Source organism: Canis lupus, chromosome 9 (genome assembly GCF_048164855.1).
Source record: "Canis lupus baileyi chromosome 9, mCanLup2.hap1, whole genome shotgun sequence".
Classification (NCBI taxonomy): domain Eukaryota; kingdom Metazoa; phylum Chordata; class Mammalia; order Carnivora; family Canidae; genus Canis; species Canis lupus.
The window spans coordinates 30,724,054-30,741,853 of NC_132846.1; the positions used below are offsets into that span (position 1 = coordinate 30,724,054).

The following is a 17,800-nucleotide window of genomic DNA, read 5'->3' on the forward strand; positions in this document are numbered from 1 at the left end:
AAAAGATGATATAGCAGAAAAGGCAATGAATGGATTTGGCATTGGAATTCCCCCAAGTTCGTATTCTAGCCTCTGTCACTTATTAACTGTATGAAATCTACCAAGTGGCAAGGTCTCAGAGACACTGTTTCCTGAGCTGTACAAAGGAGATTAACACTTCCTACCTCATAAGGATGTGGGAAAGAATGGATAATGTTTGTAAATACTGCCTAGCAGAGTTCTGACATAACCGTTATTTAAAAAAACTTTACTTAAAAAAATCAGAGAAAAACTATAAAATGAATAATAACTTAAATACAATGAGTTTAGAGCCCCCCCTTTATAATATAACAAAGTTAAGATTATATGAAGGACAGGGTATACAATGAAAACTCAGAGTTCCTCTATGAACTCAAGTTCACTTTCAAGTTGTGAGACAATGAGTAAAATGAATGTATACTAAAGAAATAATGTCTAGCTGGGTTTTTTCACATATATTTTACTTAATACTAACAACTTTATGAAGTAAAATATCATCTGCATCATATAGATAACAGCCTTAGGAGTGACATGGCCAAGATAGTGCAGTCTGTATTTGAATCTAATACTAGTTTCCAACTCAGTGAAATTTATTTCTTAAATATAGCATTTTTGATTCTTTAACATATAGGAAATTTTCTAAAATTCTCGTATTTAGTCAATGTTATATTTACTTGGTACTAGCTAAAGATGTTTTAAAAGACAAAGCCATTTTTTCTGAGAATGAATGATATTTAAAATGGTTTGTTTTAAACTTAGTTATACCTAGCCTTGTCTTTAAAAAAGGTTAAAGAGCATTTTTCTCATTTAAAAACCTTACTTGGTATTAAAAAATGGTCCACCTGGATGCAAGATCACTGGAGTGTTTACATTAAAAAATTATTAACAGTATAAACATAACAGAACATAAAACCCCCCAATTTTATAATCCCACCAGGCTAAAGTAAATTCATCCATTTTTTCAAATATTTTCATCTCTAAGAGGATCTACCAGACACATTTCAGTACTTGTAGCATGCTTTACAGAAAGAAGAATTTAAAGTGGGATTTTTGAAATTTATGGTTGCTGGGTTATTGGTATCACAACTGGTAATGGTTTGACAGTTGAGAAGATTTTTTCCATGTATTAATTGTCCAGAGATAATATTTTTACATTATGCTCTTACACTGTAACATAAACAGATCATCTCTAAAGTATTAGCTGAGCCCTAAACCAAAACACAAATGTCTTAAAACTATTAATCTATGAAGATATCATCAGATAAATGAATTCATTTCTCATTAGTTAAGTTGTACCTTGTAATATTTCTTACAGTCTTTAGGAATGATTTAATATTGAGGGGAAAATACCTAACTGCAACTCACCACTGGATCTGTTGGATGAAAAATATTTAATAACCGGTTACAAATTTCTCTGGGCAAAATATGGTCTTGACTTCCACTATTTCCTGGGCGGATGCCACGCAATGCCAAGAAAACCGCTAGTGGGGATCCCATGCAGAAGAAATTCTCAACCTAAAATGAGAAAGTTATCCTAAATTTTAAAACTGGTGAAGTGTTTTTTATCAGATTTGGGCACAACATAATACAAATAACAAAATTATTTTCAAATATAAGTCTTTTTTCATGAGCTTTGTTCAGATGGTATCTGCATTATTTGTTAATTATATGCCAACCATTAATTATTCTTTTTTTTTTAAGATTTTATTTATTATTCATGAGACACACACACACACACACACACACACACACACACACACAGAGAGAGAGGCAGAGACACAGTCAGAGGGAGAAGCAGGCTCTATGCAGGGAGCCTGACGTGGGACTCGATCCCAGTTCTCCAGGATCACGCCCCGGCCGAAGGCGGCGCTAAACCGCTGAGCCACCCGGGTTGCCCACCATTAATTATTCTAAAAATCTATTTTCAGAAGCAACTCCATTTTCCTTTAAACTAATAGAAAACAAAAGAGGAGAAGGAAGACCATTTCATTGTGTGTTTCCTCAACACTAGTTAGTTTCCTTAAGCTACTATTTTGTGTTACGTAATATTCTAGGTGCTACGAAGTCTGTAAAGACCAATAAGGCAGAGCTTATGCACTCAGAGTTTACAATCCTGTGGGGGAGGCAGAATAAAATTAGTGAACAGGGGAAAGACTGCTATAAGAGAGTAAAGAAAGGAGTAACTCCAACTCTGAGGGTATGTTTTATTTATTTATTTTTAGACTTTAAAAAAAAATTATTCATGAGAGACAGAAAGAGAGACAGAAAGAGAGAGAGAGAGGCAGAGACACAGACAGAGGGAGGAGCAGGCTCCATGCAGGGAGCCCGACGTGGGACTTGATCTCGGGTCTCTAGGATTATGCCATGGGCTGAAGGCAGGTGCTAAACCGCTGAGCCACCCAGGGATCCCCTCAACTCTGAGGGTTTTTACACAGCTCTTTTCACATTATATGAGGTTTCTTTTCTTTTTTTTTTTTAATTCCAGTATAATTAACATACATTGCTATATTAGTTTCAGGTGTACAATACAATGATTCAACAATTCTGTACATTTCTCAGACCTCACCACAATAAGTATATTCTTAATCTCCTTCACTTATTTCACTCATAACCTTGCCCCTAACCTCTCTTCTGGCAACTACCAGTTAGTTCTTTGTATTTAAGAATCTGTTTGTCTTTTTGTCAATTTGTTTCTTAAATTCCACAAATGAAATCATGACTTTCTCTGACTTATTTCATGTAGCATTATACCCACTAGATCCATCCATGTTGTTGCAAAAGGCAAGCTTTCATTCTTTTTTATGGCTAGTATTCCATGTTTTGTGTGTGTGTGTTTGTGTGTGTGTGTGTGTAAATCACATCTTCTTCATCCATTTATCAATGGATGCATTTCTTTCATAATTTGGTTATTGTAATAATGCTGTAGTAAACATAGGGGTGCATATATCTTTTCAAATTAGTGTTTCTGTATTCCCTGTGTTAGTATCCAATAGTGGAATTACTGGATTGTATGTTAATTCTATTTTTAATTTTTTTTTTAAGATTTTATTTATTTGACTGAGAGAGAGAACACAAGCAGGGGAGTAGCAGTGGCAGAGGGAGAGGGAGAAGCAGGCTCCATGCTGAGCAGGGAGGCTGACACAGGGCTTGACCCCGGGGATCATGATCTGAGCAGAAGACAGCCTCTCAAACAACTGAGCCACCTAGGCACCGCTATTTTTAATGTTTTGAAGAACCTCCATACTGTCTTCCACAGTGGCTACACCAGTTTGCATTCCTACCAATAGTCCACACTTTTCTCAAAGTCCTCACCAACACTTGCTGTTTCTATGTATTGCTTATTTTAGCCATTCTGACAGGTGTGAGGAGGTATCTCAATGGGGTTTTGATTTGCATTTCATTTTCATGTGTCTGCTAACTATCTGCATGTCTTCTGCGAGACAGGAGAAGGCATTTGCATTGGTGATACAAGGTAAAAAGGATTTCCCCATTTGAGGCTGGGTCATTGGGGCGAGAAAGGAGGGCATTTCAGATTGACAGAATCACTATGAACTAAAGCAGAGGCTGGAGAGAACCTGGCTTAATTTAGAAAACAGAAATAGTTGAAAAATTGGGTGTTGGGAAAACGTAACTTGGAATGGGAAGGTAGAGAACCTTGACTATTTAACTTAAAAAAATAGGACTTAATTGATTTTTTAGTAGTGAAGGGAAGAGGATTTGACCCCATGTTTTAGGGGGTTAGTAAACCTGGTAGTAGTGTGTGGATGAACTGGAAAACTGAAAATCTGGTGACTCAGAGACAAGTTAGGAAATTACTGACAGTGTTTAGGCAAAAGATAATCTGATCTGGGCAGGACAAGATGTTCCATTCAGAAATGGAAATGGGAGAGGAGAGGGTGGAGTCAACATGATTTAATGGAGATGAGGATGAGGAATGAGTCAGAGGCAAGTTATAAGTTTTGGGCCTGGGTAACTGGGAATATAGTAGTAGTTCCATCTACTGCAGCAGGAAACCGTAGGTAAGTCCTGTTTTTGTTCATGACAAGTTTGAAGTATCTGTAACATATCTACCAAGTGCTGAAATTTTAGGGCAAGAGATATAGAATTGGATATGTCCTCTCCGAAGTCTATGTGCCACCATCACAGAAGTGACATGTAAAACCAGGAGAAGTGGTAAGATGGCTTATGAAGTGCACAGAGTAAGATATGGCTTTAGCTGGAACTATGAGCAATGACTACATTTGATTAGCAGGTGAAGGAGATAAGCCTACAAAATGGGGAGAGTGAAAGGAAAAGGAGAACCAGGATAATGCTGTACACATGGAAGCCACAGGAGAGAGTGTCTAGAAAACTAGTGTGGCCAGAGCACTGGACTATATATGGAACATGACACCTTTCTCTCCTACAGTCACCCTACTTCTCTCATATGTCCCATTATCCCGATGAGTGAGACATCCCCAATTCATCTTTCCCTCTCATCCCCAATATCTAAGAAGTTATTCCAACAGACTCTAACACTTCATCTCATGGTCTCTAATCTGGACTGCACTGTAGCTATATTGTAACTATACTTGTCCCTGGCTCCAATTTTATGCACCTTTAATCTCTTCTCCCACTGCCTCTGAAGTGATTCTTTTTTCCAAATGAATGAATATAATACATTTTGAAAATGGTACCTTTATATTAAAGATATGAGAAAGTTTTTATTTTTTTAAAAGATTTTATTTGAGAGCAAGCACGGGAGTGTGCAAGTGAGACAGCATGAGGAGGGAGTGGGGCAGAGAGAGAAGGAGAAGCAAACTCTGCTGAGCAGGGAGCTTGATGTGGGGCTGGATCCAAGGACCCTGGAATCATGACCTGACCTGAAGGCAGAGCTTAACCGACTGAGCCACCCAGACACCCCAGTTTTTGTTTGTTTTTAAAGGACTGGTAGCTTCAGCATGTCTGAAGGCTGAAGAAAATTAACTTGTGTTATTAAAACTATAGAAATAGTAGTGACACAGATAAAAATACCAATTTTGAAAGGATAAATATAATTAAAATAATAAAGGCTAGAGAAAGATATAAAAATAGTTGAGATAGAAGAGAAGCTATGTAAATCCTTTCTTTCTTTCTTTTTCTTTTTCTTTTTCTTTTTCTTTTTTTTGGTAAATCCTTTCTGCTTAATACACACACATATATACACATACACCCTAGCAAAACTTTATGCTTTGGTCTGGTGTTTCATAAATGTTTGTTAAATTGCTACATCCGTGGAATAAATAACTTTTCTTTCTTTTATGACTGATATGCGGTTTCATTGACAAACACACCAAGTAATCATTATAGGAATAATGACTACTTTAATGCTATTACAACCATCAAAGAATTTTAAGAGTGAAAAAGAGGTTTAGACATGTAGTCTAACCTCCTTGTCCAGAGAGGAATAAACAGATGAATTTAAGATGTTAAATGATTTGGCTAACATTACATAACCAGATAGTAGCAGAGCTTCATGATCAGAAGCAAAGTTTCCCGCTCTCTAAGACCAGTTTTTGACAATAGTTTCTTTTTTTCCTTTTCTTTTTTAAGTTCAGTGGTCACCTACAACAGATTTAACACATGTATTCTGAAAGTAAATCCATCCATTGGTTAACAGGCAAAGAAAGACTTTTGTTCCTCTTAGATCTCTGGAGTTCTACATATTTGCCAATTCATCAGATATTCCTTTTTAAATTTCAGATTTCTGTATTTTTTTCTAGGAGTAATTAAATAATTTAAAACCCATATTATTAGACTATATATGACTATATTTTAGAAGAATACCCAATAATAGTGTATATGTTCTAGTAATATGATACTGAATTTTGAGAACCTAATACACTTGGTGGATCATACTCAACTTTCCCGTTAAAAAAAAAAACAAAACAAAAACCAAGGGCTTCAAATAAAAGAGTTTACTTTTTCTATCAGATCAATTCTACATATTTAAAACATTGATTATATATAATCATGGTGGTAGAGATGGAACTCAAATTCCAGGTGAAGATGACTCCAAAGACCATGTTTGTATGGTTTTTATTTTTTATTACTATTTTTTAAAGATTTATTTATTTATGAGAGAGAGAGAGAGAGAGAAAGAGAGAGAGGCAGAGACACAGGAGGAGGGAGAAGCAGGCTCCATGCTGGAAGCCAAACATGGGACTTGATCCTGAGTCTCCAGGACCATGCCTTGGGCCAAAGGCAGGTGCTAAACCGCTGAGCCACCCAGGGATCCCCTATGGTTTTTAATATAAGTTTAACTTTACCATATGGCTATTACGTATGTTAAAGTTTAACTTTACCATATGGCTATTACGTATGTTAAAGTTTAAAAAGAAAACATTATAAGTCATATAGACTCAGTAAGAAAATTCTTACTGCTCAAAAAAAAAATTTCTGCATCATTCCATTACTTAGCCTGTATATTAAAGTTCCTGTGATTAAGAGATTTCAAGATGAGATAATATGGTACACAATCCCTGGGTATACATTCTCAAGGAAATGAGTATTAGGGAATTTATACCATGCTCCACTTAACATTGCAAGCAAGTTATTTGTTATTCAGCTATAGGCTGTGTCCTTTTCAACCATCAGGTCAATGTCACCATCTCTCTGTCACTTTTTATATTTCTAAACCACTGCTTTCAACAACTTCATTCTGGTGCTCAAAAATCCTGAAAAGTTTCCCATTGTCCAATCAAATATAAGTTCTTTATTTCTAGCTCTTCCTGCTATCCTGCAGCCCTTGCCCTGAATCCTATACATTCTAGTTAAACTGTTTTGTATGTTCTAAACCAATCATATATGTCCCATCTTGTGCTTTTGTCATAGACTGCTATTTGAATGAAATGCCAGCTTTCCATTCTTAAAATCATCACTGATATACTTCTACTTATGCTTCTTGTCATCCAGAACTAGCTAGTCACTAAAGTTTGTTAATTCTATATGCTAAATATTTCTAGATCTCTTTTTCTCTTTCCATTACTTGAGATTATTTCATGTTTCTTGGAAGTCATACTCCTCCACACTTTTGTTATGCTGTTTCTTTTATACAGAATATTTCTCCTTTCCTTCACTTGGCAATATCTGATTTACTGAGATCAAGTACAAATGTCATTCCTTTGTAAACCTTTCCAGACAAAATTACAACCCCTCTCTTGTGTATATATCATTCTATACACTGCTAATAGTACTATTAGCACTATGTTCCAGATCCTGTGGGTTGGGGAACCATCTTGTCCATTCTTCCTTGTAGAACCCCAAAACTAGCAATGTCCAACATACAGTGTGTGTTTAATACATATTCATTTGAAAGGAAAATTCAGATTTCACTTGAATGCTAATGTCATACTTCAAATGATGTCTGAAAAGAAATTGAGATAAAAAATAAAAATCTCATCTCTCTTTTCTTACCTTAAATTTTAAGGCAGGTGTTTGTGTCATGGATGATGCCTTCAATCCATGTAGTCGTTCTTCTATTTCTCTCAGCCTAGAAAGCAGTATGAGATTATGTAGTAATGTTTATAATTCCATAAATATTAGATGCTTACTATCTCACTAAAGTATAAAGAAGAAAATGATGACCCCATTATCCAATCCCTCAAATTAATCCTTATTGACAGTATTTAATAAATAAATGTACCTGCTATAAGCACTTATAAAATGATTAGTAAAAGTAGCCTTACTCTTCATAATAACTGCTGTTAATAGCTTTTGGGGAGGATCCTTCAGGAAAATGTGAGGCAAAGATAGACAAGCACAAATATACTTAAAAAAATAAAAAGTCATATGAATGTTCATATCATATACACCATATTCTAGGTCTTTTTTTTTTAACTCAATAATGAATCTTGAAGGTCTTTTCATTTCATTGCCTCCTGTTCTATTTCAATCTCTGTTAACAGCTGTTTAACTGTTCTTCAAACATATCAGTTTATTAATCCATCTGTGCTGATGAACATATGCATTATTTCAATTTTTTCCCATTACAATGTTCTGTATCTACTTATATTTAGTAAATTACACAGCTAAGTTTTTTAAGGTATAGTTCATTTTCTTTTTTTTTTTTTTAAAGATTTTATTTATTTATTAGAGAGAGAGAACATGAGTGGTGGGGGGAGGGAGAGGGAGAAACAGACTCCCCACTGAGGAGGGAGCCCGATGCGGGGCTCAATCCCAGGACCCTGGGATCACAACCCGAGCCAAAGGCAAGACGCTCAACCAACTGAGCCACCCAGGCGCCCCTGTAGTTCATTTTCTAAACCTGTTTATTATTATTTTTTTACTGCTACCCTGAGGCTTACTATATTTTTCTTTCCAAACTATCAATTATTTTGACACTATAAAATTTATATATCTAGTCCATGGTACTTAATAAGATTCTAAATGAAATCTTTAGTCAACTTCTATAAGACTAAAACAAATCCGAGGCTTCCTGAATAAATGTTTTAGTCAACTATATTTTGTTTTTATGTGATGCTAACTACCCAAATCAGTGACTTTCCACTATTCTATTAGAATTGATGGGATGCATTGAGGACATAGAATAGAGCACATGACTATAAATGAAGATAGGAATGTGTTAAAGAATTCTAAGACAGTATAGGGAGGATCTGATCCAAGACAACAGGATCACTTGTGAGTGATTGAATAACTGTAAATCTGTGAAAAAATTTATTTGCCAAGAAAGAAAGGGTTTTTAAATTATTTTCAGAATAATGAGAAAGACAAAGGCCCATCTCTAAGATTAGTAAAAACTATAAAGGATTATAAACTGATAAACATTTTCAATAAGGATTCTGTGTGGTGACTCAGCTCAGAGTAAGATTTAGATTTCACTCCTAATAAATTGTAAAGAAGAGATGGAAGGAAAAAGGAGATGATGACAAAATAATTTATTTTGTGCTACTGGAACACACATATAATTGGCATGAAAATTAAAAAAACTGTCTCTAGTTTTGTTATCTAAAAATCTTTACACTCTGAATAATGTTTTTATCATGAAAATCTTACAGTGTTCTCGTAAGAAGTCCAGTAATTCCACGAAGACTTTTAAAACGCTTTTAAGAGATTAGGGTATTTTACCGTCGCTTTGTTATATAGAGTTCATCCAGCAGGTGTCGTTCTTCATAGCTCATCCATCGTTCATCAGGCAGCTCTTCTTCCTTCTGCAGCAACTGTTCATAGAGTCTAACTGGATTCCAGCCAGTCATTATGTCATAAGTGATTACACATCCCAAAGAATGTGACACTATTGAGACTTTACCCCCTTTTTCTTCAAAGTCTGGATTCCGAGAACAGAAAAGGGAATATAATCGATTCAGCTCTTGCTGAAGGCCTTTAACTAGCTGTTTGAAATAAGAAAACATTATCATGTTAATCACTGACTTTGCTATAAACTTTATTTCTAAACTCAAATACATGAAGAAAGAAAAACAGACATTACTGGTCAAATATACCTAGTTCATTAAAGTTAACTCAGGTGCTTCAAAACCTTGCAGAGAATGAAGAAAAGAATACATAAGGTGTAATCCATTTCATCATTAAAGAATAAAGAGGCAGGGGGCAGCCGGGGTGGCTCAGCGGTTTAGTGCTACAGCCCAGGTTGTGATCCTGGAGATCCAGGATCAAGTCCCATGTCTGGCTCCCTGCACGGAGCCTGCTTCTCCCTCTGCCTGTGTCTCTGCCTCTCTCTCTGTCTCTCATGAATTAATAAATAAAAATCTTAAAAAAAAAAAAAAAAGAATAAAGGCAGGCATCTTTTCACCATCTTTATTTTTTTTTTTAAGATTTTACTTATGAATCATGAGAGACACAGAGAAAGAGGCAGAGACACAGGAAGAGAGGGATAAGCAGGCTCCATGCAGGGAACCTGATGTGGGACTCGATCCCAGGACTCCAGGATCATGCCCTGAGCCAAAGGCAGATACTCAACTGTTGAGCCACCCAGGCGTCCCTTCACCATCTTTAAACCAACTATATGAGCAAGCAGTTTCAGAGATTTAAAAAAAAAGTTCCATGCAGATTCCAGTAAGACTTCCAAAGAGTCCCTTCAAATTTTCCCTTCATTGAAACTTACTCATATGCTATTCTAAGTTTTTATACCTTACAGTTTTGAGCTATAGTAAATTTTACAAAAAGAATATCTGAGTTTATGCTAACAAGTGTGCTAACATATATATTATTACATCATGCATTTAGACAAGAATAATGTAATGAAAGACCACTGTATGATTGAAAAGAAAGCTACTGTTGATCTATTCAATATTCCAAAATTCCCATTAAGTTGGCAATATGGATGAGTAAAAAATTGTGTGTGGATGGAAAGCAGGACTTTTTAAGGCTTAAGGTTAGCAATGTGGAAGTATCTTAAGTAATTTTTCTTTGTAAAACTTCTTCCTTTGAAATTTAGCTTTATTAAATATTAACTGAAATATTCCATAAAGGCAGAAAAATATGTTTGCTTATTATACAACCCATACTGGGCCCTGACCTAAGTTTTAAGGCAGTCCTTCCTCTCCTCTTCCTATCATTGCTTGCTACTATTTGATTATAAACTTCCTGCTTGACATTAATTTAATTCCTCATTTCAGTACTTAATATGCCAGCTGCTACTCTGACATACAAATATTGCTTATACATTACTTCTATTTTCAGTTTTGTTATTTCGTCTCAAGAGGAAACTAGCTTCCACTAGATTTTACTGAACATTTTCTACCTGCTGAAAATCATTTGAGCATTCGTGCTTGGCAGGATTAGCAGTGACATGAATGAAGGCATGGTGCTCTCTCTTGATTGTTGGCACCGAGGAATTCTACAATACAATACTGAGGACTGCTTAAAGCTACCAAAAGCATGTGTTGGGTCTGATGAGATACATTCAGCCAATTAAGGAAGAGAAGAACAGGAGGAGCTGCTAGCAATGTGAAAGGGTGATAAGCCACCTTTTCTCTAGGGAGAAATGCAAAGGTTTTATTTTAACTGGACATTTTAATTTTTTTCTTGGGAAAAGCCAACTCCAACTTTCAAAGTGCATCAGAATCACATGGAGGGCTTGTTAAAGACAGATTGCTAGGCTCCATTCCAGAGTGTCTGATTCAGCAGTTCTAGACACCGCATTTTACTGCCTTAGTGGCAAATGCATATAAAAACCTTCTAAGACGTGGGTTGTAGATAATTCCAGTCAATACAGTTTGAGGAGTATGCAGTATGATATAGATTACAGGTTCTGCTCAAAGGGAGCTACAGTGTAATGCTTTGGACGTGGCTTTGACAAGAATATCAAGTAACTCTTAAAATTTGTATTTTTCTTGATTTATAATCTACATGAAAGGAGGTGCAGCAAAAGCTAACTTACAGATAAATTCCTTCGAAAGCAACATTTGTTAATAGTTCTTACTTTTGAAGTTCTTAATTTTAAGACTCACACCACATAAATCTAGCAACACTAAAAGACAAATACGTACTCTGGCAATCTTTTTGTTTCAGAATACCACCTCCTCATTAAAATTTAAAAATTGAAAAAAAGGGAAAAGGTCTACCAGTATCTCTATCAGTGATTAACCTAATTCGTATCAAAAAATTTTAAAGCATTTCTCATTATATGCAATACTTCAGCAATCATTATATGGATAATAAAACAAGGGTAAAAGATTATCTAAGACAGAGAAAGTCTATTTGATGTTAAAATACTTCACGGTGGAATGAAATACAGAATGGACAGTTTCTGAAGACCTGATGCTTTCATCTGTTTTAATAATCATGTACTTGAACAGAAGTGGTCTTCATGTTTCCTTATGAGAATAAATCTAGATATGGTAGCGTTTTTATTTTTTAAATTTTTTTTAATTTTTTAAATTTTTTTTTAAAAAATTTTTATTTATGATAGTCACACAGAGAGAGAGAGAGAGAGAGAGATAGAAACATAGGCAGAGGGAGAAGCAGGCTCCATGCACCGGGAGCCCGACGTGGGATTCGATCTTGGGTCTCCAGGATCGTGCCCTGGGCCAAAGGCAGGCGCTAAACCACTGTGCCACCCAGGGTTCCCTGGTAGCATTTTTAAATTTTGTCCATAACTTACATATACAGGAATGTTTGTGTTCTAAAACATTATGATTTTAAAAGCCAAGTTTTAAACAGTTGTATACTACCTCAAAATGGTTTTATAAATCACTCAGTCAGCAGCAAAAGGAGAAATCCATCTCTATTTTGTGTTCTAGTCTAATTAGGGCTTTTTTTTCCTCCTTCTCCTCGCTGATCCAATTATATTTTCCCAGCTATGATCCCTTTGTGACCAAGTATATTCATTTGAGATATATGAAGATTAATGATATACCCTGTGATATTAATTTTACTAGCTCTACAATATTATCCAATCAAGTCAGCTAATCTCTTACGTGGTAGGCAAATTGATGGCTTTTCAAAAGCTTAAAAGTTTTTAGTTCTCAGAACTGCTGCTTACAAGTTAAAATTTATGAAAAAAATCAACCCAAAAGGAAAAAAGCCAGCAGTTTCCAGAGAAAATCCAAACACATAAAGTATGGCTGAAAAATATTAGTCCTTCTTTGTCCTTCTCCCTGTTTCAGGAAATTTTAATGAGAAAAAGAAATTTAGAGAGTTTTAGTCATATACATCAGTTGAATGATTTTTCAAGGAACACTGACAAGAGATGGCCATGACCATTCTCTTTAAAATTCTTCAGTTTTAAAAATCACTGGAAAGAGAGTTCAGATGTACACAAGATGTCATTGCTTTCTCTGGATTTTTCATGTTACTTTATTCAGAATTAAAACAAGGGCCAAAGGCTCTCTGATGATATCTCTATAGTCAGGATTAGTTTCCTTTTTTTAATCGGTCGTTGGAAAGTAAGACCTGAAAAGTACTAATTGACACACAAAACTTTTCCCTTAACTATGGGCTTTTTAATGATTACTGGCACAATCACTGATTAGGGTCCTCCCAGGAGTATCTCACAATCTTCAGTGAAAGGGGAATTAAAAGAGATTATCTAATTTAAACTGCTGTGAAGGTAGGAGTCCCTTCAGTGGCATCTCTGAGTAAATCACTCAGCATCCACTCCAGTGAGTATCTCTACTCTAAAGTGGATACTTTTGGTTTTTAAAAACTTTTTTCCAGTTTATTGTGATATAATTGACACATAACATTGTATATGTACAACATAACGATTTGATATATGTATATATTGTGAAATGATCGTTATAAATAAGTTTAGTTAAAATCCATCACATTATTTACAATTTTTTCCCTTGAGACATTTCTTTTTTAAGACACCTTTAGTTACAAAGTTCTTCATTAGTAAACAAACATGTTCCATATTTTCTATCACTGATCCTTATTCACTTTCTAGAGTTAACAGAATAAGTCTATTCCTTTCTTTTCTTTAATGAGAGACCTTGAAATACATAAAGACAGATATATAATTAATCACAACTGGAGACTCTAAAGAGGAGGAATTGTACTGGAAACTTTATATATACATTACATCCTTAATCCTCACGACACCCGTTATCAGGTAGGTACCCTGTGTCCATTTTATAAGTGAGGAAGCTGAACAAGTGAGAAGTTTCATCTAAGGTCACACAGATAGTTAAATGGCAGGTTTTGAAGGGCATCTATTTTAATTCCAAAGGCTGAGTGAAAGGGATAAAAAGGCTCTTTCATATGCCTATCAAGTAAACCAAACAAGGTTCATTCAACAGGCATGATATAATCCTAAAGAAGTCCTGATTGCTGCTATTTATCACTTCTTCCCTTAGGAAACGTACACTGTTTAAAAATAATTAATCTAGAATGGGTAACATCACCCTGTGCTAAATGAGTTTTGATTTGCAAATCAGCTTTCCTTTTTTAAAATTAAGAACAATTTTTGCCTGCTTCTTACTAAGTTTTCTTTTGTTTTTCACAATACCTTAAGCAATGTTTCCCAAATTTCCCTGATGGTATCACCTGCGGAACTGTTAAAAAACACAAATTCACAGGCTCCACCTCAGATCCACTGAATCAGAATTTCCAGGGGGGCGGGGAGACCTTGGAAACCATTATTTCCTCATTTCCTTTTTTTAACTTTTTACCTGGAAATAACTTCGAGTTTAAAAATGTTGCAAAAAAGCCCAAACTACAAATATCATCCATATATCCTTTACCAAAGGTTTATCTATTGTTAGCTTTTTATCCTGTTTATCATTCCTTCTATTCTATAGCACACACAATCATGTACATTTTTTGGTGAACCATTTGAGGATATATTACATATGTCATTGTCTTTTACCCCCTAAATACTCCAGTGTATATTTCCTAAGACTAGGGATATTCTCTTCCACACTCAGAGTGTAGTAATGAACTTCAAAAACTTATATAACATTATATAACATTTCATCTAATTTTTTTTTTTTAAAGATTTATCTATTTATTCATGAGAGACACACAGAGAGAGGCAGAGGCAGAAGCAGGCAGACTCCCCGCAGGAACACGATGCGGGACTCGATCCCGATCCCGAACCCGATCCCGATCCCGGAACTCCAGGATCATGCCCTGGAGCGGAAGGCAGACGCCCAACCGCTAAGCCACCCAGGCGTCCCAACATTTCAATCTAATTTGACCTACCATCCACATCTCGTCAGATGATCTAATAACATCTAGTACAGATTATGGTCTAGGATGAGACAGATGTTGGATTGAGCTAGGTGTCTTTTTAGCCTCCTCCAGCCATTCTTGTCTTTCACGGTATTTACATTTGAAAAGAACACAGTCCCATTCTTACTTTATTTGAACTTCTTCATTCTGTGTTTGCTTGATGTTTCCTAATGACTGCATAAATGATGCTGTGTCCTCTGAGTGTCCCTCAGGAACAGCCAGGAAAGGTGTTGCCTAATTTCTCCACTCTATACCTGCTCTTTTTTTTTTTTTTTTAAATAAGCAGTTTATGAGGATATACTTTAAGACTATGAAAATATCCTATTCCCCATCAAAATAATATCCTCAATTTAGCACTCACTGACAAATCTTGCCCAAGGCTCTTTTACCTAATCCTACTACTATAGCTACAAAATGAGGATTTTCCTCTGGCATTCCCTTGAGTTTTCAGAAAGCCCTTGGCATTTACTATAAGCATAGAGGCTTTCTCTTCCATTTGCTTCTTTGTAATTGATACGAATTATGAATTTTTCAGTGATTTATAACTCATTATATTGTCCTTATATAATTGATGGAAGCCTAGTTCTTCTCAGAGGGTAACAACAGGACTAGAGACAGAGATCTGGTTGCTAGATGTGCTCATCACACTGAGGTTTCTTTGCTTCTTGGCCTTTACAATATACACAGGTGGGAAATATATACATGTATATATACATATATACACTTAAATATATACTTACATATACACACATTTATGATTTTCAAAATCATAAATTCACATGAATACCTTCAATTCCAATGACTTCTATGAGGCTGTTTTTTGTCTCTACCATTAATGAGTACCCCAAGTAACTGTTTTAATTAAGGATGTTTGGGAAACACTGCTCAAGAATGATGATGAATCGCAGCCACAAGTTCTCTGGTGCTTTTTCCACAAAATTCAAATGGATTAAAAGACAAACTAATTTAAAACACTGGGTGTTCTTGGGGAGCTTGGGTGGCTTAGTTGGTTAAGCATCTGTGTCTGCCTTCCACTTAGGTCCTGATCTCAGGGTCCTGCAATTGGCCCCATTTCCCTGCTCAGTGGGAAGCTGGGGAGCCTGCTTCTCCTTCTGTACCCCCTCCCTCAAATGAGTGAATAAAATCTTAAGAAACAAACAAACAAAAACCCACCACTCTGCGTGTTGTCTATTTCATTTATCTTAGCTATCAGTTCCTTCTTTCTACTGAATATGTTTTATTCAATTCCATTCTGTAGATAACTATTTCTGGAGATATGAGAGTAAAATAGAAACTGATTACTTTTCTCTTTCCAGATTTTCCTGTTATTAATGTCAATTTACTTTTTTTAAAAAAAGCTCTTATTAGTTTGGAGGATGTGCCTCAGTACATTTTACCCTTAAACGTTCAGGATACCTTCTTAGAAATACTACCAACCATATATCTGTGTCTATAAGGTATACTTATGGTTTATGAGTGTGTGTTACATGCTTTCAGCCATTCTCTTTCCTTTTCTCCCTCTCTTACTGATTTCACTTGCAATACTTATTGTTCAATTTCCTAATCTTTAGGGCGTATATCCAACGATGCCCAACATAAACTATAAACGACTATGAACATGTATATTATTAGTATTCTACTTCATGAGCCAGGCCTTCCCTGTTGGGCTAGAATGAAGCCCTGTATAGATTGTTTTTACTGTTTTTATTGTTTATTGTACTTTCTTATACTGTTATCAGTCAGAACAAAGCAGACTTTGCCCCATACTGGTATATGACAATGAGGGGATATAGAAAGGAATGGCGGAAAAATCCTGAGGGAATGGCAGCCCAAAGAGAAGGAAGTTCTGTGGCAATTAACCTAACATACTTCTGTACATATGCAAGGGATATCCTGAGCGAAGTGAGGGATATTCTGTTCTTAATGAACAGAATCGGAAATGAATTGGCTTAGAACAACACAGAGCAACTCTACTGGTAACTACTCTTTGTATCAGTTTCTTCATCTTTTGAATGAGGATACGAATTATATCTACCTCATACGGTTTTTATGAGATTTAGACAAGCTAACACGTTAGGTAATTAATAAGGTTATTCCTATGAAACAATTCTTTTTTTCTTACCAACAAAGTGACAACATGTATTCAGTAGTCTCTCATCCCCCTGAATAAAGTTTTACTCTTACCCAACCCCCCAGGGTTATTTCTGTGATGCATCAGCAACATTATTAATTAAGAACTAGAGGAATCCACTATAGAAATGACACTATAAAAGCAAGTCTTTGACAAACAAAAAACTTGAAATTTCTTAAGCGTCTAACTTTTTTGTGAGGACAGTAATTGTAGATATAATTAATCAATTTATGAAAACTGGTATATTTCAAAGAGCTGTTTATTAACCAATTTCCTACTTCCAATATTATCCATTTTATTAATGTGTAGTTTGAAGATAATTAAATTTACTATTAAATACAGGCTATTTAGAGGTTAATGGATTCCTATAAATTATCATTTGCTTGTAAAAAAAAAGTGCTCTAAAAAAAAATACGCAACAGCAACAAGATAATCAAGATACTTACTTCATCTCTATAAAGTGGGCTAGTGTAATACATTATGTCCATTGCACTGCTGTTCAGCATATCCCTTAAACCTCGTACTTTGTCTGGAGTAATGGAATCAACAGTGTCTACAAATTTAAAAAAAGAAAATATTAAACTTATAGAAGATCTTTGTTTTAGGGAAAAAATAAATTGTGAAAAAATTACATTCTCCAAAACAACGGGTCTTTAAGTTCACATTTACATATTCAAGAGTGGCTTTGGATCTAATGAAACTTCCCTTCTTACAAAATGTTGCAAAAAAAACCCCAAACCAAACCAAACCCACAAACAGTAAAAGACTAAAGGGAACATGGGAAGAAAAGGAACATTAAGGATGAAAGCCATGATCAAATCTGTAAAGATTTATCATTTTTTCCCTATATATTGGCTTTTGCATGACAATCAGGGGTACTCAGAGCAAAACCAGGCCATCTGTATTCTTGAACAAGTGTTAAGGGATCCGATCTTACTCTTCCTGTACCTGTTTCTCTGTTTCCTTTCTCTTCTTCCT

At 35.4% G+C, this 17,800-nt stretch overlaps 1 protein-coding gene across 7 annotated transcripts in view; it reads right to left on the bottom strand.

The window, feature by feature from the left end:
* Positions 1-17,800, bottom strand: part of DDHD1 (DDHD domain containing 1) — a 108,999-nt gene that overhangs the window by 13,478 nt on the left and 77,721 nt on the right. For all 7 annotated transcript variants that reach the window (XM_072838592.1, XM_072838595.1, XM_072838591.1 and 4 more), the window contains 4 exons: positions 17,269-17,375; positions 9,124-9,386; positions 7,453-7,528; positions 1,384-1,533 (listed from right to left, as the gene is read on the bottom strand). In XM_072838592.1, coding sequence (XP_072694693.1) covers positions 1,384-1,533; positions 7,453-7,528; positions 9,124-9,386; positions 17,269-17,375 — 596 coding nt within the window. The remainder of the gene's footprint in view (positions 1-1,383; positions 1,534-7,452; positions 7,529-9,123; positions 9,387-17,268; positions 17,376-17,800) is intronic.